The sequence below is a fragment of the Neopsephotus bourkii genome, unplaced genomic scaffold (assembly GCF_033783945.1).
Source record: "Neopsephotus bourkii isolate Nb327-2 ecotype Australia unplaced genomic scaffold, CSIRO-AGI_Nbou_v1 NB_410, whole genome shotgun sequence".
NCBI classification, from domain to species: Eukaryota; Metazoa; Chordata; class Aves; order Psittaciformes; family Psittacidae; genus Neopsephotus; species Neopsephotus bourkii.
The window spans coordinates 208,961-232,689 of NW_026900914.1; the positions used below are offsets into that span (position 1 = coordinate 208,961).

The 23,729-nt window shown below is 41.9% G+C and overlaps 1 protein-coding gene across 5 annotated transcripts; it reads left to right on the plus strand.

Annotated features, from left to right (window-relative positions):
* The first annotated feature begins 561 nt into the window (after positions 1-561).
* On the plus strand, positions 562-15,245 carry GIN1 (gypsy retrotransposon integrase 1). Of its 5 annotated transcripts, none has more exons than XM_061349367.1 (8): positions 562-759; positions 3,936-4,081; positions 4,885-5,078; positions 6,167-6,472; positions 7,195-7,383; positions 7,477-7,644; positions 8,119-8,407; positions 14,195-15,245. In XM_061349367.1, the coding sequence occupies exons 2-8, from the start codon at positions 3,943-3,945 to the stop codon at positions 14,491-14,493; spliced, it is 1,584 nt and encodes a 527-aa protein (XP_061205351.1). In that variant the 5' UTR covers positions 562-759; positions 3,936-3,942; the 3' UTR covers positions 14,494-15,245. The 5 variants fall into 5 exon arrangements, with proteins under 5 accessions (XP_061205351.1, XP_061205349.1, XP_061205350.1 ...); XM_061349365.1 differs by lacking the exon at positions 562-759 and adding an exon at positions 3,588-3,709; XM_061349366.1 differs by lacking the exon at positions 562-759 and adding an exon at positions 3,588-3,709 and having other exon boundaries at positions 7,255-7,383.
* Positions 15,246-23,729: the final 8,484 nt, after the last annotated feature.

Below are 23,729 nucleotides of genomic sequence, written 5' to 3' on the forward strand. Positions count from 1 at the left end.
AGTGCCCCTGAACATCTGCTAGCTTCGGATACTCCTTGTCTGCCTGTTCTGTTTTGCTTGCAGTAAATTTTCATGAAGGTCACACTGTTCTATGTCTTTGCCAGCGATCAGAAAAATTACAGATATGGCTGGTTTCAGCTAGTTTTGTGATTACTGGGGCATCCAGCTGTGCCAAAGGTGAAAAGTACACCGTGAGAAACTGCTTACTTCATCTTAAAGACCCCTGCCTGCATGAGGAAGACTGCTTCATTCTCAAGACCCCTGCCCACAATCACTGGAGAGCAGTGCGCAGACGCCAAGAGGAGGAGACTTATGATAATAAGTTCCTGGAGCTAGTTATAATATTCCCCGCCTATACGCTGGAATGATGAAATATTGAAATTAATGCAATAGTGAAAGTATATAAACCTGTAACAAATGCTAATCAGTGCGCCTCTGGCTATGAAGCAGCACTGTTGCTTTTGCTTAATTAACTTTGTCCCTCAATAAAACCCTGTTATCTCAATTAGAGGAGTGAGCTCATATTTCTCATCCAGGAGAAAGCCTGCCTTGCTTCCGTGGGCCTAGGGGAATTTGAGCGAAAGGCACGCCCTGCCAGTTTTGACAGTTCACTCAGTTTCTTCTGGTCTCATTGGCAATAGCAGGTTATATCGTGGGCAAAGAAGGGGACACATAAAGCAAAAGCGGGGTAGTGGCTCCCAGGGAAACCACGATCACCTCTAATTCATGTGCACAAAGACCCGGACAAGAAAACAGGTTGTAAGTATTGTTCGGTTGGGCGGGAATATGGGGGTGATTGGTGTGTGAATGAAACATGGACCGGGTAGCCTGGATCTGTGAAGAGAGTGTGGAGTCTTTCTAACTGTGGTTCCAGTCTCCCACGAGGGAACTGGCTGGTGAAGAGACGAAGTGAACGAATAACTGAAGAAAGACTGAAAGACCCACGCCCCCGGTATAAGTATGGGACAAGGGGCGAGTAAGCCAAGTCCTGGAAAGAAAGGGAGCAAGGAGCTACCAGCCGAAATACCACCAGACAGTCCGCTGAGGCTTATGTTAGCTAACAGGGAATATGGTTCATGTACAAAAGAAAAGGACAAGATAAAGAAATTAAACAGGAGGAGATGCAAGACTAGGGGTGTCAGGGGCATAAATACCATTTAGAGCCCTTGATAAATTTAAAGTAGGACCCCAGGGGAGACACTGGAGTTTTTAGTCAATACAGAGGCAGACAAGGACTATCACTAGTGAATCATCAGGTATGGATCAGGTAAAGGGGATACCTGTAAGTCATAAGTAGACGTCCTACACGAGGTAAAGAGCGCAGGTGCTTGCCCCAAGGGTTGGTTTGATAGGGTATTGGTACAAGGGTAACTGTACTAACAGCTTTACAAACCTTTGGCAGGTAACCAATGGCTTAAGATTTATGTGTTACTAATTATTGGCTGAGATGACATTCTGTGTGAAGTGAGTGATAGAGAGACGGGCCTTTGTGTGAATGAGTGTTTTGTGTGAGTGAAATGTGGCACACCTACGAAGCGAGTGGGGAGTCCTGATCCACAGTTCTGTGTTCTCCAAGCGGATAGTGGCCGGAGTCGGACAAAGTGTGTATGTCCTTTGAAATTGAACCTGTTGTTGAGTTTTGGTGTCCTATCCATGGTAGTGTTGTGTGTAATTTTTGTCTTTGAATGTTTTGTTTGTGAGGATAAAGTGGGGGGGGGAATTTGGTTGTGATTTTTGGAGTGTTAATTGCCTGGGAAATTGGTCCGATTGGGAATGGATTGAATGTTCGGGTGAAATAGCATGAATAATTTGTGGAAATTTGGGAGAGCAAAAGAGCCAGTAGAGCAATATAGGGGTTAACTGTCGAAGTAGTGTTCAAGCTCCCTGGCACAGGGCTCGAACTAGCCCTTGCCCTATCTGTCATCACTGTAGTTTGTATATCTGAGCTAAGTGTCCTGCTTGTTTGAAATGTATTATCTCTTTTGGTGGGAGACGAGGTTTATTTACAGAACTGTTTGGAATTTAGCTGTATCCATTGTGGGTGCAGCACTCTGTTATACCTTTTACTCTGGGTAAGATTATTATTGTAGGGCTAACTGTATCATATATCTTTAAAGGATTACAATGAGAAGACAACAACTCGATCAGATGAGTGAGCTCACATTGAACAGGGGGAGCCCGGATTATAGCTTGAATGCATGCCCGTGGCAGATTAGATATTTTGATTGCTCCTCACCAGCACTATTTAACTGTCAGAAACATTAGTTAATCAACTTCCCTGAAACAACAAAACCACAAATTTTACCCTGGCAGCCTCACCTTCCATTCTGCTGTTACCCAGTTTACCATCTCGGTGGACTGCTTTGGCTTGTGCTATCAGATGTAAATTTTCAAGGAACTGGTGTGCAAGCCGGGATCTAGAAACATTACTATGTTCTGCCTCCACACCTTCCTTGTTCTGAAACATTCCTTGCAGGCAGGGTTGTACTGGTGAAGTTTGTGCTAGATCTCTCAGGCATGAGAATTTTATTGTAAATACTAGTGTTGTATGACAGGAGAATTGGCTGGTTTTGAAAGCCAGCTCTAGGATTTGCAACATGAAGTATATTCAGTGGGGCAGAGGTCTTGTCACTGAATGTGAAGTTTCTGGCATGCATTTGAATTGACACACAGCAATGTTTAGCCCAGCTGTATATGTAGAATATAATATTCTATAAATAACATACCATATTTTAATTCATGGGAGGAATATAAGTAAAATGGAAATAAAATAATAAAAAAATAAAATTGAATAAATAGAAATAAATAAAAGCAGGCATAATCGTTCTTTAGAGCTCTTTACCTCCTTTTCACCCCCAGTATAATCTCTAAATTGAAAAATAAACATCCTGACTTACACATTTAGCTTTCAAAAGCATCACTGTATGCAATAACATAGATTCTGGAGTGACTGGATACTGTCACTTCCCAGTAATTATATGCCACTTAGGATGTGGCAGGTGAACTGACTACTCCTTTTAGCAGGTGCTGTGTTGTCACACTGTCTACTCCTGGGTCACTGGCAGGATGGGGAAGAAATTTACCTAATGCTGTGGTTAACCAGCATTTGCTAAGAAATGGTGACATGGTAGACCCTGAGCCTGATCCTACTCTTGCAACATCAGTTAGAGACAAATAAAACTGCCATTCCATGTACATCTTTGTTGCTGCTACAGCAGATTTGGGGAAAAAAACCCAACCAACCAAAACAAAATACTGAAATCTCATAGAGCCTGCATGAATAATTCTGCCTGTGAATATTTATGCCAGTCATTAATTGCTGATTATTCTGATGGTGTCCTTGCCAGACCCAAGCATTTCCTGTACTAATGATGCATTTTACTAATGACATTTCAGTTTAATGTGATCAGGGAGGTCAGCCTGTGTCAGGGAATGTATTGTTACCTTACATGCAGAGTCTGGTTTCAGACTTTAACTGTCAGATGAATTAATGAACAATATAAATTTGTCAGTTTCTGTCTGGGAGGTTGCTTCCCACCATTTGTTTTATGTGTTGGTTTGGGTTTTTTTTTCCAGCTAGAGTAGATTTTTGGACATGCTTAATTTCCAGCATGCCTCCATTTGAGAGCTATTCAGACTTTTCTCTCCGGTCTCATTTCCTGTCCCATAAATACAAGTGGAAGTCCCCATTGTTTGGAAGTTTTAAAATGTAAGTTGACAAAACGAGCTTTGCATAGAACAAAATTAGTGTGTGAAGCAGTGTCCCGTATTGGTTAGGTTCATAGCATGGAGATACTGCGAGCAGTGCAGGCGATGCTGTAACATTCCCTCGGATGTTATCAAGACACCGCTGAACTACAAGGAAACCAGTAAAAACTGAAGATGTGCTCCTCTGACAGTTGCTCCATGTAACAGATAATGTGTATTTTGTTCAGGTTCTCAATGGTCCGTAGTGGGAAGAGTGGTGGCCTCCACCTGAAGCAGATTGCCTACTACAAGCGAACAGGAGAGTATCATCCCACAACGTTGTCAAGTGAAAGAAGTGGAATCAGGAGAGCAGCCAAAAAATTTGTTTTCAGAGGTAAAAATATTCTCTCAGACTACTTGGAAGATAGGTTTTTAGGTGGAGATTTGCTGATACAATAAAAAGAAAGAAAGCGGTATCTTGCTTTGCAGCATACTGTGATTTTAATACAGAACTCTGCTCAACCCAAGTTAATACGTAACAGGATGTTTACAGAAACAGAAGCTTAATCTGCTTTAGTCATTTCCAGGCAGGATTTATTTATCTAGCTGAAAGCCAAACCTTGTTCTAGATACTGCGGAAGTACATAGCTATTGCAATCCATAATTCAAAGGACTACAGAAAGGGTAATCCATATCTGCAATGTCTGGAGGGTGCTCTGTGGCTGGGCAAGGATGTGCAAGGATGACTTTGCCATCAGCTTTATTCTTCCCTGCAAAGAGGTGTATGAACCTCTGTAGTCTGCTGTGCTCTTTTCAGTCCCATCAAACCTGACAAGTATACAGAAAGCAGGGAGGAGTTGTCGTGTCAGATTGCTGCCAGGCAGACTCTAAACCTGGTAACAAGTCCTATCTCTCCTTCCCACCCTGGCACTAGGTTGTGTTTCAGTCAGACTTCCTGTGGGAGCATTGTTTGCATTCTGACTTGCCCTTTTAGTCCTTGTGTCCAGGCTAATAAACATAGGCAAGGCTTTTTGAAGGAAATAATTAAAAGTATTTATAAACAAATAGCTACATTCACACAGAAGTGAATTGAAGTTGATTTAATAAATTCTGTACCTAATCATCCCCAGTAGTTCAGTAAACCAAACAAAAGACAAAGCACTTGCATATAATTTGCTGGTACTTTTTTTCTTTCAGAAAATAAATTGTACTATGTTGGAAAAGACAGAAACCAAATGCGCCTGGTCATTATTTCAGATGAAGAGAAGAAAAAGGTGCTTGAAAAGTGCCATGAAAATGCTGCTGGCACTCATCATGGCGTATCAAGAACACTAGCTTTAGTGGAATCTAATTACTACTGGACCTCTGTAACAAATGACGTCAAGCAGTGGGTATGGTCTCATAGCTACAGAATATTTTTTAAATGTAGTCTGTTAGGGATCTTTTGTAACCCTGTGACTTGCATACAGCAACCACCTGTACTGCTTCATGATGGGGAAATGTAAGCTTACAATCAGATTGTAAAATGGTCTTGGCAGAGCACAGTGTTTCCTTTCTCTTTTTTCTCTTACCACTGACCATGTGGCTTGCATATTGCTGTATGTTACCCAGTGGTGAGGAGCCGTCCTGCCTTTAAGTATGCAGAGCATATCTGGTCCTTGAGAAGGATTCTTCTTGCAAGTACAGTTACACATCTTTGTTGGGATGCAGTGTACCATCCTCAGGATATGTGGCCAGAGTGGCTGCTGGCACATAAGAATATGAAAATTTGTTCAGGACACAGTTAAACAAATCACTGCTTGGGAAAGTTCATTCTTCTCCTTCGCCCAAAGATACATGTACATGAACCCCAGGCAGAATGTGATCCTTGCGGAAACTGTATGTAAATGTCCTTTACAGCCAAATTACTTTTGCTGTCAGCTTGCTGCATCACCTGAATGCTTTGTGGTTCATTCACAACTGTAACATGAACTGAAATGAGTCTTTGCTTTCAATTCAGACTTGGGCAAAGGGGCTCTGTTCTGTAAGTAAAGCTGATCCATGTTGCACATGGAAGACTGTGTATACTGCCAGTGTTTTTCAGTCACAGCATACACAGTAGTACCAAAAGGGGAATGACTGGGACTTTGTTTCAGTCCCAGCTGCATCATACTTTCTTTAGTATTTACACATAGTAATGGATATTAAAATTTATACTGTGGCCTTGAAACGGCACAGTGCTTTCAGGAAGGAAACGGTTCAGCTGTTTATTCCTGCATATGTCCTTTTCCCAGCCTTCACTGTTGCTTGGCTTGGGTTTTATGCTGGGCCTGAAAAGTCTAAGGGTAAAAAATAAGAAAGATGTTAAAATTAATTTGTTTCACATTGCCTGGTCTGACCCAACTTGCAGAGGAATAGCGGAGATTTATGATCCTACTAATTGTCTTATACCTTCACCATCACTTTTTATTGATAACATCTTCCCTGATTTTTGCACTAGGTGTATGCTTGCCAGTATTGCCAAGTGGCAAAGAATACAACCACCACAGCACCCAAAACACACCCTATCAAAGTGAAGGATCCATGGACAGCAGTCAGTATAGACCTAATGGGACCTTTCAGTGTTACCAACAGAAGCCACAAGTACGTCATAATTATGACAGACTTGTTTACAAGATGGACTGTTATCTTGCCACTGCATGACATTTCAGCAGCTGAAGTTGCTAAGGCAGTCACAAATGTGTTTTTCTTATATGGGCCACCTCAAAAAATGCCAATGGATCAAGGGAAGGAGCTTGTTCATCAGGTAATTATTTACATGGCTGGTTTTTCCCTCTCTCTCTCTTTTTTTCTCCTTTCTTCCAAAAAACCCATATATTTTCCCAGGTAGAAAATTTGTAGTAAATCCACATTATTCTTGAAAAAGACTGTAAATATTTTTTCTTCAATTAAGAAAAAAAAAAAAAAAGGAAAAATGTTAGTACATATAGAAAATGACAACCAATTATTTGCTATTGTAACATTATGCAGTATTTCCCAGGAATTTATTCTTTGAATGAAGAACAAAGCAAAATGATTTTCTGGTAGAAGTAATTCAGATTTTGTCACTCAGTTGAACAGGCACAAGCTTCCACACTCCAACATGCTGTATTTAACAACCACATTTAACACCCATATTGTCTGGTAAAGCAGATAGCTAGGGGTATTTTTGACAATGGCCTATAATGAAGAAGAACTTTTCATATTTTATCCACTCACAAATGATGAACATGAGACTGCGATACAGAGAAAATGACAGGTTGAGTTAGTAGTAGAAATGTGGTTAGAAACAATCCATTACCGTCTCCTAACCCATACTGACTGCTTTTGCGCTTACTTTTGACCCTGGACTGTTTGGTGGGAATATGTCTAAGTCTTTAGCTCAGTCACCCTCACATCAATAAGAGGGATGGAAGACTGAGTTTGTTTACTTGAACTGTGATACAGGAGAGGGAAACCTTCAGTAATTGTGTTCTTCTTCTTTTGAAGATAAATGAAGAACTGTTTGCAGTGTTTGGAATGAAACAAATTGTGTTGTCTTATCCTCAGACAGATCACGTAAATGCAAGAACATGCAAAACAATCAAAGCTTTCCTTAACAAATACTGCATCAACCATCCAAATGATTGGGATGAACATTTGTCTGCTATTGCCTATGCTTTCAATTTGACAGATTTGGTATGTCGATGTTCTTCTTTTGACTGAAGTCCCCCAAAATATCTGCAAAGCTCTATGCTAAGTTTGCTTCCTTTCTGCTCCCCATTTAAATAGGAGCCAGGTCAAACCACCCCATATATCCAAATGTTTAATCGTAAGCCACATGTTGCTGAGCCAATGAATATATGTGCGGAAGGAGAATACAGTGTGTTTGCCAAAATGTTTAAAGCAGCTAAAACAGCCAGTCAAGCTCTAGAAGAGCAGAAAACCTCAGATTGCCAGGTAAATGTGTTTACTAGTAAGAAGCCAGAAGATAAAAGGTAAAAATCTTGAAATATAATTAACCTTTAAAAGCAGCGTGGGGGGTTGTGTGCTTTTTGGTGTTTCAGTTTTGTGGAGGTTTATTTTCTGTTTGTTTTTTGTTGTTTGTTTGTTTGTTTGTTTTCCCTGTGATCCCTACACCAGTGTAACAATTCTCATACCTATTAGGAGGAAGTAACCTTAGAAGAGACCTATTGCCAAGAGATTAATATCTGACTTAGTGGGCTGTGTATCTAAGAAACTGAAAACCATTACCTATGGACTGTTGATTTATAAAGATGAATTCAATTTCTTCAGAATTCTTTAACCCCACATATTGAGTTACACACATCCAGTCCACCTAGTGTACTGCTTCCGCATTATTAGCTAGTTCTATGAAAATTCATTATTAGTTTTGGAAAAAAGAAAATGTGATTCATATATATTTTTCTGCAGGTGGAGAAAAACACTTCAGATGAACAGAAAATCAGAAACAAAATCACTGTCAAAAGGAAGCCAAAGCAGTTAAATACCATGCGACTTAAAGTTGGTCATGAAGTCCTCAGGCAAAGAAAAAACTGGTGGAAAGATGGTCGTTTCCAGTCAGAATGGGTTGGTCCTTGCATTATAGATTATATCACAGATAATGGCCACGCAATATTAAGAGATGTCACAGGATCCAGGTTGAAAAGACCCATCAAGATGTCTCACCTTAAGCCATACATAAGAACATCCAGTGAAAAAGGTATATGTATGTGTGTGTGCATATTTCATATATATGGAGAGATTTAACATTTTGGTGGTGTTTGGTTTTGGGTTTCATTTATTTAGGGTTTTTTTAACTTTTCTGTCATGTCAGTTTTTAGAAAACACAAGCTTCTTTTTGGTTCAGGATCCTTGTAAAGGAAACCAAGTTCCACTCTAATTGGCATGTGCAATTAAGCTTTGGTTATTGAAAATGCATATAAACTGCATTGAGTTCCATCACCCCTTAAAGCTGAGGGACTTGCAAAGCTGAGACTAATCCTGGAATTTCATGTGAGAAGGTGATACTTATGCCAGTCATCAATTACAGATTTCACAATCAAGATACTCTTTTCATGTTGTGTCTCCAGGACACTATTTTTATTGTTGGACAGTCACTCTGGCTTCCAGTTCCTCATCAAACTACTCATCCATAAGGAGGAAGTCACATGCATGTCAAGCCTGCAGATAATCTCCAGCTGTTACAATGACTTTAGTAAATTGTGTCATAGTATAAAAAGTTAAATGTAGTTGCCTTTGTAGAATGAGAGCATAGTATGTTTACCAGTAGCAAAGCAGTATGTAAGCAAAGAGTCTCTTTCCTTTCCCAGGAAATGACTAAAGATCAGTTGTCTGATACCAGCAAAAACTTCAATCATGAATGGTCATGAATACTTACAAATCTTTATACACTAATATTCACATATCTTTTCATTGTGTAGAGAGGCAAACCAGGTTTTTCCAAAATAATAGGTGTTTCTTATCAAACAGCCTAACAGCAATCAAGAATCAGGAATATTATTTCAGGTGGATAAGAACAGTGAAACTGGGCAGTGAATGGCATAGTGAATGTCATCTGTTTTCATCCATAAAGAAATACAAGTATCTTTATAACAAAGGACTCCTCTTTATTAGCAGGGGTCTACTTTTTTGTTATCTGCAGCTGCTATGGCGTAAATCTGGTGGCAGATACATTTAATCATAACCCATGTGTTGCTGAGTCATTGAACATATGTGTGGAAGGAGAATACAGTATGTTCGCTATGGTGTAAGTCTGGTGGCTGTCCCTTCAGGCTGGTGGCATAACCTTGGATGACAACAAAGCATTTGTAATGTTCTCTGAAATCAAAATGCAGAAAGTATGTTTAGGGCGAGGATATTTCTGTCCTTGCCTCCCAACTTTGTAAGTGTTTCTAAAGTGTTTTGTTTACCTTGCTCCAAAAATCTGAAGTGTGTCTTGCATGTATTACACTTCAAGTGTGTGAATTTGGGAGTTTTAAAGGGGAAAAGCAAAGCCTTAAAATGGGGTGCTACTTCTTTTATTTGAGGAAAAAATCTTTTGCATGTAAGAATAGGCAATCAGAAGTAAAGTGGTTTTTTTTCATAACCTTTTGTAACAGTCTCTCAATCCTGAGTCAGCGCATTGATAGAGCCCTTGGTACAGGCAACACAGACTTGCAGTCTGGGTGTACCTGGGTTGCTTGCTGCCTGTGTGTCTTTACAGCCAGGAAGAAGTTCCAGGGGACACCTTATGCATACATAAATATACATGTCTGAAGCAACATTTTGTCTTCCTTGTTTGAGTGTAGTTTGGTTTAAATATTAAAATCAAGATAACGCCTCTGTGTCCTGTGCTCAAATGATTTAGGAGTACAAATAGGCAGATTTAAGACATATCTGTAGAGAAACATGGCCAGAAAAGTGCAGTTTCACCTCCACAATAGCTCCCACAAAGGTCCCTGTCTGGACCTACATCTTGCAAAGGAATTTGTAGCCCCTTGTATAGAGATATGTGTGTTGAACAGTTCTTCTGACTTAACGGAACACTTAGTTTCGCACTAGGATTCTTGTGTTGAGGTAACTCCAGAGAAGACACCTTCAACACTGGACCATGGGGAAAATGCAATGTCTAGGACTCTCAATCCTGTTTGGCCAGAGGCACCAAAGGAGCCTCAAGTCCTCAACAGAACTTATCCAGGAGATGGCAGCTCTGCTGACATGAGCAGCTGACTCATAGACAGCTGTGCCAGGAGGGATAGCACCATCCCTGAGTAGGTAAAACATCACTCTAGGGAGCACGAGTGACCAGGCATGCAGCGAACAGGGCAGGCAAACGGGGCATTAATCCGGGAAGCTGGGAACTTGTAACCAAAAATACCCAACAACCAACAATAAAAGGATGAAGAAGACAAAATCAAGGGGCTTCCTCCAAAATCCGACGTCCCTACCCAGAACCACTTCACAGTTCTGCAGAGGGCTGACGAGGAAGTACACACCTCACCAAATGAACATCCTGCTAATCCACCTGTAAAGAGGATCACTACTGGTGCCCCCAGGAAGAAGCAGTGGGTCACAGTAGTAGGTGACTATTTTGAAAGGCACAAAGGCACCATCTGTCAGCCGGACCCAGTCTTGAGGGACGTGTGTTGCCTACTGGGGCCTTGGATCAGGGATGTTTCTGAGAGGCTGCCTGGTCTAGTAAGTCCCATGGACTATTAACTTCTAGTGGTCCGGGTAGGTGCCGTCAGAAACCTGGAAAGCATTAAGGACTACAAAGCTCTGGGAGAGGTGGTTAGGGGCTCTGGGTCTCAGACAGTTTTTTCATTGATCCTCCAGGTCAAAGAGGAGGACCTTGAAAAGGTCAGGTGGATTTGGCAAGTTAATAAATGGTTAGAACAGTGGTGCCATTATCAGGAGTTTGGTTATTCAGAGCATGGGACTCAATTTGGGAGGCCAGGTCTACTGGAAGCTAGTGGAGCTGGTAATAGAAAGGCGAAGAGCTGCTTTGATAGGCTTGCCAGGCTGGTCAAGAAAGCTTTAAACTAGATGTGTTGGAGGAGGGGGACATCATTCCATCCCAACACTCCCAGTCAGTTGCCAGCACCTCTAATAAATGCTTGAAGAGATGCAGAGATATTCCGGCTGTTCCAGCCAATGAGCCGGCTTCATTTGGAGCTTGGCTCAGATGCATCTGTACAAACGCCCATAGCATGGGGAACAAACAAGAGGAATTAGAGATGTGTGCATGGCTACGGGGGTATGATATAATAGGCATCACAGAAACATGGTGGGATGGCTCCTATGACTGGAGTGTTGGAATGGAAGGTTACGGACTCTTTAGAAAAGACAGGTCCAGCAGGTGGGGAGGGGGAGTTGCCCTTTATGTTAGGGATAGGCTGGAGAGTATGGGACTCTGTCTGGGGACAGGGGAGCAGTCAATAGAGAGTTGTGGGTCAGGGTTAAAAGGGAAAACAGCAATGGGGGACATTACTGTGGGGATCTGTTACAGGCCACCTGATAAGGAAGATTCTTGTGGATGAAGCACTCTATAGACAGATAGGAAAAGCCTCACGCTCACAGGCCCTTGTCCTCATGGGGGACTTCAACCACCCTGGTATCTGTTGGAACGATGGTACGGACTGGCACAAGCAATCCAGGGAGGTTCCTCAATTGTGTGGAAGACAACTTTCTTCTGCAAGCAATAGAGGAAGTGACAAGGAGAGGTGCCATGCTTGACTTCGTGCTCACCAACAGGGAAGGGATGGTTGGAAATGTGGCACTCCAGGGCAGCTTTGGCTGCAGCAATCATGAGATGGTTGAGTTCGAGATCCTCAGGACAGTGAGAAGAGGGTGCAGCAAGCTCACTGCCATGGACTTCAAGAGAGCAGACTTTGGCCTCTTCAGGAACCTGCTTAGTAAGGTTCCATGGGATATAGCCGTAAAGGGCAGGGGAACCCAAGACTGTGCATTGATATTCAGGAATCACCTGCTCCAAGCTCAGGAGTGTTGCATCCCAACTAGAAGGAAGTGCAGCAAGAGGGCCAGGAGACCTCCTTGGATAAGGAACTGCTGAGGAAACTTTGAGGGAAAAAAGAGGTTTATAAAAGGTGGAAGCAAGGACAGGCGGCCTGGGAAGAATACAGGGATGCTGTCCGGGAAGCTAGGGAACAGGTCAGGAAAGCTACGGCCCAGATAGAATTGAGGCTGGCCAGGGATGTCAAGGGTAACAGGAAGGGCTTCTATAGGTATGTTGCCAGTAAAAGACAAACTAGGGATAATGTGGGCCCCCTCCAGAAGGTATCAGGAGAACTGGCTACCCTGGATTTGGAGAAGGCTGAGGTTCTTAATGACTTCTTTACCTCCGTTTTTGCTGCCAAATGCTCTGACCACACCACCCAAGTCTTGGAAGGCAGATGCAGGAACTGTGAGAATGAAGACCTTGGGCCCACTGTAGGAGAGGATCAGATTTGAGATCATCCTAAGAACCTGAATGTTCACAAGTCCATGGGTCCTGATGAAATCCATCTGCGGGTCCTGAAGGAGCTGGTGAATGAAGTTGCTAAGCCACTGTCCATCATATTTGAAAAATCATGGCAGTCAGGTGAAGCTCCAGATGACTGGAAAAAGGGAAATATAACCCCCATTTTCAAGAAGGGGAAAATGGATGACCTGGGGAATTACAGACCAGTCAGTCTCACCTCTGTGCCTGGCAAAATCTTGGAGCAGGTTCTCCTGGAAGGCATGCTAAGGCACATGAAAAACAACAAGGTGCTTGGTGACAGCCAGCATGGCTTCACTAAGAGGAAATCCTGCCGGGAAAGCCAACCATGTCCTAGGCTTCATCAGAAGGAGCGTGACCAGCAGGTCGAAGGAGGTGATCCTGCCCCTCTGCTCTGCTCTTGTGAGACCTCACCTGGAGTATTGTGTGCAGTTCTGCTGTCCTCAACATAAAAAGGACATGGATCTGTTGGAACAAGTCCAGAGGAGGGCCACGAGGATGATCAGGGGACTGGAGCACCTCCCATATGAAGATCGGCTGAGAAAGTTGGGGCTGCTCACCCTGGAGAAGAGAAGGCTGCGTGGAGACCTCATAGCAGCCTTCCAGTATCTGAAGGGGGCCTATAGGGATGCTGGGGAGGGACTCTTCATTAGGGACCGTAGTGATAGGACAAGGGGTAAGGAAGAAGTTCTCCACTGTGAGGGTGGTGAGGGCCTGGAATGGGTTGCCCAGGGAAGTTGTGAATGTTCCACCCCTGGCAGTGTTCAAGGCAAGGCTGGGCAGAGCCTTAGCCAACATGGTCTGGTGAGAGGCACTCCCACACAAGTCAGGGGAGTTGGAACTAGATGATCTTCAGGTCCCTTCCAACCCTAACTATTCTATGATTCTATGTAAGCAAGATAGGCCCTAACCTCATCTTCCAAAACTGAAGTATTAATGCCATATCGACAGTTGCACTTCTAATTTGTCTGGTTAGATGGTTTTCATTTTATTTGAACTCATTTGGAAAAGTCAGACACTGTAACCATATTGGATAAAAGGAAAGCTCAATAGTACTGTTACAGTAGCAGTTGCCATTATTACCTTTCAATTCTGTAAGACTTTTTTTTCTGTTTTTACTGCTCAGAAAAGCTTTTTGTGCTGCATTAAGATTTCCCAGCAAGATCTTGGAGTAGCCATGTTTCTCTCTGTGGGTGCACAAAATGAAAGAATCTGCATGTCCATTTATTTAAGGTATTAGTTTGATAGGTGATTATGACAGATGTCAAGCTAGTCACTAACCTAGCAAAGAAAAACTCCAAAAACTCTAAAAACATTGCAAGCATATTTTTGTGGATGTAATGGGATGCAGCCAAACATTTAATGCTCAGTGAAATTAAAAAATACACTGCTAACACTCAAACATTCTTGTCTTCTTACAGAAATTGTTTTAAAAAGTAAGTTACCACCTGACTAACATTTTAAGTATGTCTTGAAGGATCTGATTTGATGGCTACTTTTCTTTTACAGACAACCATTACTTTTTACAAGGTGCAGTAGTTGTTGACCATGACTATATTGGCTTATCTGAAAGATCCTATAATCCAAGGCAACAAGACTCAGTTGTGGAAGGAGAAATAAATACCTACGCGAGAGATGTCATGTCTGCTGTACAAATGCTGCCTGCAGCCTGCAAAGACCAGGAGCCAACAGATGGTGAACATCAGTCTGAGCTGACAGAAGATCATTACATTGAATCAAACACTACAAAGACAGAAAAATGGCCTTCACCTTGTTTGAGACTTCAGACCAAGATGGAGGATACTTAAGCATGGTCTTAAGTTACCTGTCCTTGACAAACAATTTGAAACTTCTGTGGCAGACTGTAAAAAAAATCCTTAGCCAAATCCACTTTCCTACTTTATGCATATTCAAGTATATCCATATAGAAGATATAGAAGTACTACAGCTACCCACTGGCTAATTTGTATGGGTGTTAAGAAGGGATTGCTCTGTTAGCAGAAACAAAGACACATGTAAAAGCACATGTTCAGTTACTCTATTAAGAACACTGTTATGTGTCCAGTAGTTAATTTATGTGTGTGTTGAGAAGCATTCAGTGACCAAAAGTAGCACGGCCTAGTAAAAGCACGTGTTGTCATCATGTATTTGAATTTCAGATACTGTTGATAAAAGAGCTGTTTGGCTGTATCTGACTGTTATCCTCACAGTATGTCACAATCAGGACACAATGCATCATTTTACTGTAATAACCTTTTCATTACTCCTTAGATAACTCATTTCTAATGTCATCTAATGATTAATGAAATGTGTGAAGATACTGTGGGATGAATATAATCTAAGCAACTTTATGTAAATTTTACCTCCAGTGTAGAGAAGCTGGTGTCCTCCTTTTCCTGTTATAAACTGAAACTGGTTTATGCTGAGAAGCTGCGAATTTTGATTTCTGCAGCTTTTAATTTCTAGTCTAACCCACACCTCTAAGTTTTCACGAAACAGCAGAGCTGCCAAAATCAAGTCATGTAGTGTTCTGCACGTGAAAATGTATGGCCCTTCAGCTGCTACCCACTTGCTAGGGTAAGCAGTTTGAATTTCTCAAGATCTTAAGCATATTTAGCATTCATTTATGCTTTTTTTCCCCCAAACATGTGCTTTCCCTTTGGCTACATCTTCCCAGAGCCACTACAGGTTTGGAGACTTACACTGACAGTGGTCAAGGGAAAGGTGAAGCACTGGTGTTACTTATTCTCTGAATTCCTTGAGTAAATTGTTAAGGGTCTGGACTTCCTGCTGAAGAGAATGATACTTCAGCTGAACAAGAATTATTTCATGTGGAAAATTGATGAGTACAAGTCAGTTGGTTTTTTTATAGAGGACTGACATAAAAGAAGACAGCTAGCAGAAAACTGAATTTAGAAATTCAGCAACTTCTATCTGATGCTGTGGAAGGTTTGCTTATCTTGCTCTCTGAATGTGTGCATTCCATCTTATCCCTGTTCTGAATGTTTTGTGACTTGTAAACAAGTGGAGGAAAGTATTTATGAAGAGTTTTCAGTTAATCTTAAGTAGTAAGATGTGGTCCTCAAGGCTGATTAGGTTACGTAACCACAGCTGTATAAGAAAAGACCTCAGCCCTATAACAGGATCCTATCTTAAGATTCAAGTGAAAAATACTTAAAGCATTTTGTTTCTTTTGAAAATCCAGTCCTGCATATAAACTTTTTCTGCTCGAGACTGTTTCAGGAAAAGGGTACTGAGGGGCAGATGGGGATGCTGGCTAAATGGCCTCCTCCTCTATGCCAGCTCAAAGATGCACTTGGAGGTGACCAAGCTTCGTGTTGTCTCTGACAAACATATGCAAGCTGAGAAGACCGTCTTTCTGTTAGCTGCAAGCCATCCTCTCCCCTGAGGACAATTGACCTTTATAGTGCAGACAAGGAAGTGGGCATGGTGAAATAATTTGCCTTGTTTAAAATAAGTTCTAGGAAATCCTGTCAAACTAGTTGCCGCAGGAAAAAAACAAAACACATGTAAATGTGACATAACCAGTAATTGTTGATTATTTTTTTTTCACCCAGTAATGAGCACTGTGGTTATACAGTATTTCTTCCCTGGACTAGTAGTTAAAAGACAACAATCTGTTTTGGTGCTCTGTACCTTGGGCATTGGACGTTCATATCATGATGATGATGTGGCAGCCTAAACTGTTCCTACTGTAGCCCTTAACAGAGGTCCAGGCTTTTTAAGCCAGCTCCTCCTCCTCCTTATGTACCTTCTTTTTTTCCACTATGATTGACTAAGTGCCGTCTTCTGCTAGAATGGATTTGTTGTATTGCGTGTGTATGCACATGAAATAGAGTGCATGCAGAAAAAAAAGGTTGGGTAAAATGGGAGGGTAAGGGAGCTCTCTACAAGACTGTTTTCTGCTTTGCTCAGTGTAAAAGAAAACCAGTCCATCTTTTTTTCTTACCTCTACTGATCAGTTCCTTATTTGCAAACAGCACAGCAAAGCTGTTTTCTGGGGAAGCTCTGGGGCAGTGCAAGTCCTGTGTACTTGTTATAGCTACACTGGAGAGAAAGAAAATGCTACAGTGACAGAGGAACGGGAAAGCCAACAAAACAGTTTTCCATACTGTGTAATGCTGATCATTCAGGCTTCCTGGTAATTTTGATCTACTATATTAACAAGCTGACATTAGTGCCTCTTCAGTGCACATAAGTGGGCCTTCTCTGCATGTGGGAGTTTCATTGGAATATAACATACGGGTTTCAAACTAATGGCATGAAAAACAGTCCATGGAAACTGTGAAAAATGCCCAACAGGAAACCTGAGACATTGCAAGCAGCACGCTGGGCTTTGGGAAGCTCAGAGATACTACTTGCACCATTGCAAATACCAAAGCATTGTTTGGTGTATAGTTGTGACCATGGTGAGCTGTGACCTGCCTACATTTGGTCTGTGTTTTAACCAGTTTGGATACATACATGGATGTCCATCTCTACTATTTTCACTGGCACAAAGGTTTGATATATGATAGAACAATAGCAAACAACTATTTTGTAACAGAATTCTTAGAAATTCTGCTTTCTAATTGAGTGTGTTCCCCATCGTGGCAAGTTGTTTAGAGGGGAGGAGCAGAAAGAAGTACAGCATGAAAGAGAAGATGCAGATGTCCTTATATCACACAGAACTGTGAATATTTATGCTTTGGGTTTGATTGCTCACTGTTTGATGCAGAACACAACAAAAGACACCTGCTGCTGGAAAGATGCCATACTCAAAGTGGTTTACTGTGGAATGAAAACTTTTTACCTCTTTTTTGAATACTTCCTGAACTTTCGTATAGCGTTTGCCCATCCCATGTTAAGATGTTCTTGCTTTCCATCTACAGAGACTTAAAAATGTTTACCTTTTCCCTAGAACTGAATGCTCCCTGGTGGAGGGCACCAGTCGGTCATGATTTGCTTTTCACAGCAAGCAGTTAACAAACCTGAAAATACCACTTTTAAAAGTCATATAAGCTTCTTTACTCATTTGCGTAGGTGTGACATCCCTATCAACGATCTTTTGCAGCAGACATCATTACTCTAATGACTTAGTGTCATAGTAACTTAGTATTTTCCAAATGTGTAATGGAATATTTTGGGGGATTACAGGGGAGTGGATGCTTTCAGTAAACTTCCTGGACTAGCAAAAAAAAATAAAAGATGCGGGCTCTAGGGTCTCACAAGGTGGTGAAGACACAGCAGCAGTCAGTATCTGTTGGCCTGAGAGTACACTGCCCACCTCTGAGTTCTACAGAAAGAAATGCCATGTTAGAAATTATCAAGACTGTACACTTTTAAATTAGAAGGCTAAAATCAACACAAATAAACAGGATTTAGAAGTGTCTTCAGGAAATGGGTATTAAATTCTTCTATGCTTATTAGAATACCTGCTAGCCTGCTGTTTAAATCTTGGTAATCAAACTGTGTGGATATTTGGAGTGAAAAGCAGTACACAGAAAGCTTTAAATTGAAAAGGAAGGCTCTTCCAGCTATAAGTAACCAGAAAGTAACTTAATTTTAAAACATTTGATTCAGCAACTATTAATCCTGAGAGTTGGATTCCCCAGTCAGCTCCCCTTTCCTCCTCTCTACTTGTACACAAACAAGGACCAGATTTGCAAATAGAAATTCAGGTTGCCTCATCTGCCTGCCTGTGTGTCCTGTTGTGGTAGGCATTTTTGCAGGCTCTGAGGATAGGTGCATGGGTTTATCTTCCCACAGGGCTCCTGGCTGCTGCTCTGTGTAGTCCATCTTACTGTGCAACAGTGACAAAGGGATCTGCAGGAACCTTGCTGCGCTGGTAGCAGAAATAGGTATGCCATTAAGCAAGGCAGGTTGTAGGACATACATCATTCCCCGTCTGCAAGGCGTGCTGCGCTGCTACAGATTGCTAGTGCAGTGGTCCACAGATCACGTGGATACAACTTTCCATTATTTACAAGTCATTACTCACGCGGTCTTTTTCTGGGTGCTTGACAGAAATCTCTGAGCTTTCATCAGCAGACCTGCAGTATTCAGAGCTGCAAGTGGTGGCAAGCAGCAGGTTTTGAATATATAAAGCAGTATCTAAGTAACTGGGTTAGATAAGAATAAATCAGATTTCACAGATTCAGTACTTAAACTGAGCTGATGCCTTTTAACAATTTATGCCTTTAATCTCCATGCCTCGCATCTTCCATCTGTGCAAAGTCATAGCATGACTGTGCATAGCATGCTGTGCAAAGCAATAGCACCATGTCAGTTCCCAGACATTCAGAAAAAATATTCATTATTTTTCCTGAAGTTGGCAGGCATAGTGACAAAAGCTCCAATAGGAAAGTCCACAAGAAAATGAGTTCCATGTTTTGCACAGAATTTCAGTGATATGCAGTAAATAATTCATGGGCCTCCCCACCAGACTGATTGTGAGTGTTTATCCACTCAGAGGTATCATGAATCGCTCCCACAGATTAAAGCTGTAGGTAAAGGATAGCTGGCTAAAATAGGAACAGGACAAGATTTCACACGTGGTCATGGTATTGCACTGGCAAACTTAATTTGTTAACTTGTGTAACTTAACTTGTTAACTTGTGTAAGTTTGAATCCACAAACGTTTGGGATTTATTCTTGGGCTTACATCGGAGCCATGGCTTTCTGCAGTGCCTCCCTGCTGAGATGGTCGCACGGTGGCAGCCTGTCCCTGCAGGACTACTCTGCAGCACGGTGAATACGTGATGCTCTCACAAAGTGCTGCCCAGTGGTTTGTTCCTCAGAATCTGCCCTTCCCAAAATTTGTTCTTGGCAAAATTACTACCTGGTTACAGCTTTTGCTGCATGATGACAACTGTGGAAGCATAAGTATGCGTCTGAGAACAGTGTGACATGCAGCATGTGAAGGCAGCATGACTGACTTGTCATGTAAGTTACTTACAGTACAAAAGCAATCTGCTTGTGCCATTAGGTACTTTATACCATAGCTGCCAACTGTGGCAAACATTCAGCACAGCTTTGCAGCTTTGTAAGAACTGGCCACGTTTCAGTACTTGTTAAACCTTGGCTGCTGTGAGCTGGATCTCACGTACAAATGCCATCCCTTCAGTTTTTTGTGTGTTTGACCACAGAGCCCCAGCTCAAGGACACATGGCAGGCTTGTGAGATTCAGCCATCTTTGATCGAAGTAATTTTCTCTTGATCTGCAGTTTTAGGATGTGCTGCCATTGCTGAAAAAAGCAGTAGCAAACATGGTGGGGAGGGTATCAAAGCATGGAGGAATGCAATGGCCACAGCAGGGTTTTGCACTTCGGGCCTACATGGTAAGTAGCACCAACTTCAGCTTTTTATGGCTTGGCATATGGTTGCCTTATCCCCTTTCTGACCAAATTATCAAATTCTAATTTGAAAAAAAAATAAATAGAAGATTTAGGTTTATTATACAATTCAGCTTGAAAAATAAACAGTAGCTGCTAATCAGTAACAAAGTGGCAATGGTTTGCTGAACCATTACCACTGACTATTTGGTGGGAACAAATTGCTCCATCACATCTCTAAAATGGTATTTTTTGGCACAGTTCCATAGAAGAAATTTGCTCTACATCTTCTGTGTATTTTGTTTAAAGCTGTACAATGAAATCACACTGAGCTTCACTCGCAAGATGTGTGCTTCATGTGTAACTAATTGATAGGAAACGGGAGCGGAAAGGAGCTGCGTAATGAAGCATTCAGCAAACATGCCTTCATGACCTGTTGTATTTAGAAAACCCTAGTTCAGCTCCCACACTGACTCCCATGCAGCTCTCCCATGTAATTCTCCAAGTACGTGTAAAACAAAACCAGCTGGATGCTTATTTAGGTTTTCCAGCCACCATGTCCCGAAACAGCAAGAAGTTCATAGGTTTTGCTTGGGAAAGTATCTGCCACTGGAGATGATTGAAAATCCTCCCCTGTACTGTTAGCTCCCATCTTTCCTTGTGCCAGTACTGCTTAGCTATGCAGATGAATCTACCTTTTTCGCAGGTATTGTAGAGGACTTTGAAGAGCAGTTATAGTGTAAATTTTGCTAACAAATTTTGATAATTCACAAAGGAGAAAAAAAGTTTTCACATTTAAGAATTAAAGAAACAGTTAAAGCCATATCAGGGTGCTAAAACTCCAGGGTTTACTAGCATCTACTTTACATAGAAAATGTAATATTTCTAATTTCATCTCATAACTGGACATTTGGGTATTTGTTGTTGTTTGTTTGGTTTTTTATTAGTACATTACATGAATCCACACAAACTATTCACTGTATCATAACATGGTCTTTCAAAGTGTGTTCTAATGTACAATTAGATAATAAACTTGCTTTTGAATTGCTCAGCAATGATCTGATCCCCGCAACTTTTATCACTAATAGATGAGTGGTCTTTCAAAAGGGTTCCCATGTGTGTTTGAATGGCAAGATAAAAATCAACAAACCCTTCTCTGTATCCCAGTATCACACAGTATGTTAGAGATTGGAAGGGACCTCAGAAGATCATCTAGTCCAATCCCCCTGCCGGAGCAGGAACGCCTAGATAAGTTTACACAGGAACGTGTCCAGGCGGGTTTTGAATGTCTCCAAAGAAGGAGACTCCACAACCTCCCTGGGCAGCCTGTTCCAGTGTTCTGTCACCCTCACTGAGAAGAAGTTTCTTCTCAAGTTTAAGTGGAACCTCTTGTGTTCCAGTTTGTACCCATTGCCCCTTGTCCTATCATTGTTTGCCACTGAGAAGAGCCTGGCTCCATCCTCGTGACACTCCCCCTTTATATATTTATATACACTAATAAGGTCACCCCTCAATCTCCTCTTCTCCAAACTATAGAGACCCAGCTCCCTCAGTCTTTCCTCATAAGGGAGATGCTCCACTCCCTTAATCATCTTAGTTGCCCTATGTACCATGGGCACCTCTGTACCATGACTCACACTTAATCCTACACCTCTCTAGCATGACAGACATCAGTGACCTAAAAGTTCTGATAAAACACAAATAAATCCAGCTTTGGCAAACAAGAAGCTGTTGCAACTTACTGCGTTGATCTGTAAATTATCATTAATTACTGCAGTGCACTGCTTAATTAGAAAACTCTACTTAATCAAGGTGCTTCCCAAGGAATCAATTTAAACCTAATGATACTTGTGACAAGGACAGCTGCTTAATTGGGATGGTAATTTCACTTAATTGGAACACCTTCAGGTGACGTGGGTGACAACCTGCATGTGTCAGTTCAGTGCATTCTCCTTGTGCATTTGCCCCCCTCTGCCCTCACAGCTGGTTCAGTGCAAACTACCCAACATTGCTTCCCAGTGGATAGCAGCCACCTTCCTATTGCTCGGAAGGACTTCCAGTGTAACAGATTGCTCAAAACAGTGCTCAATACAGCACTGCCACAGGGAAAGCAAGTTAGCCACTTCTCCAGCCTAATTTTAATGAAAATATTCAGCCCCTAAAGTAGCCAAGATTCTTCCATCCTAAAAAGGCTTAAGAAAAGATTAGTGTCATGTCTCTGAAGCCTTAAGATGTGCAATTTCATGTTGTTCATTAAAAAGCTTAGTCTTAACTGGAACAATTGCTGAAACTGAATTAAACACATGCATACCAAGGCCTCTAGCTAAGATTGAATAACCAGTATTCAACATTTAATACCTAAAGAAAAATATTATTGTATAGAACCTACTAGGACAGAGGATGGTCTCTGGCTAAAACAAGAGCTATGATTACAGAAAGCTTGTGTTTTCCTCTTTACATTCATTTTCTATTGCAGTATGAAGTCTCTGGTACATTGTTTTTGTAAGATTCATCTTTAATAAGAGGGATGGAACATTCAGTGCCTTCAAGCAGGTTGATTGTCTGCCATTGCACTTGTATGAAAATAAGAGTATGCAGCTGGAGGTGCTGAAATTTGCTTGCTGCTGGGAAGTAGTTGGCTTTCTGTTGATGCAGTTATCATAGAATCATAGAATGATTTTGGTTGGAAGGAACCTTAAAGCTCACCTTTAAAACCACAGGCAGGGGCACCTTCCACTAGACCAGGTTGCTCCAAGCCCTGTCCAACCTGACTTTGAACACTGCCAGGGATGGAGCAGCCACAGCTTCTCCTGGCAACCTGTGCCAAGGCCTCACCACCCTCCTATGGAAGAATGTCTTCCTAAGATCTCATCTCAGTCTCCCCTGTCAGGTTAAAGCCATTCCCCTTGTCCTGTCCCTACAGGCCCCTGTCAAAAGCCCCTCCCCAGCTTTTCTGTCACCCCTTTAGGCACTGGAGCTGCTGTCAGGTCTCCCCTTAAGGAGCCTTCTCTTCCCCAGGCTGAACCAGCCGGGCTCTCTCAGCCTGTCTCCAGAGCAGAGCTGCTCCAGCCCTCACAGCATCTCTGTGGCCTTCTCTGGACTCACTCCAACAGCTCCACATCCCTCTTGTGTTGTTGCCCCAGAGCTGGGTGCGGGACTGCAGGAGGGGTCTCCACAGAGCTGAGCAGAGGGGGAGAATCCCCTGCCTTGGCTTGTTCCTCTTTATGCAGTCCAGGACTATTGTACAGACCCAAATTTCAGAGAGCAGAGATTATGGCTGACAATCTGTTTTAGCTTGTACTTGCAATTAAACTGTGTTTGGCTACTCCCCCATCAACAAAGCTTGTTTATTTTTTTTCTTTTGATTGGAGATAAGGATCAAATAAGAAGAGGAAGGAGGCATCTACATATTATCTTCATCGACCTAAGCTACGGAAGCAGAGAACACACAACATCAGTGTAGACATAATGCGAGCTATCCAAATGTTAGAAAAAAATACCAATTGCTTTTGAGAGAAGTTGTGATCTTTTAGAACTGATGCCACACACACCAGCTATCATATCAGTGGTGTATAGCACTGCTTTCTTATAGCCCTCATTGAAAACTTACTGTAAACTAGCGACTTGTCATGTTTTCAGCCAGCTTTAGGAGATCCTTCCCAGCTAACCTTATGTGGTTTTATTCATGTACAAGGGGATCAGTGTCACAG

Excerpts from the sequence above, each read along its gene's own strand:
- GIN1 (XM_061349365.1), top strand. The coding sequence starts at position 3,612 with ATGCCTCCATTTGAGAGCTATTCAGACTTTTCTCTCCGGTCTCATTTC. Across the intron at positions 3,710-3,935 it reads TTGTTTGGAAGTTTTAAAAT|GTTCTCAATGGTCCGTAGTG; the intron begins GTAAGTTGACAA and ends TATTTTGTTCAG. Across the intron at positions 7,384-7,476 it reads CTTTCAATTTGACAGATTTG|GAGCCAGGTCAAACCACCCC; the intron begins GTATGTCGATGT and ends CCATTTAAATAG.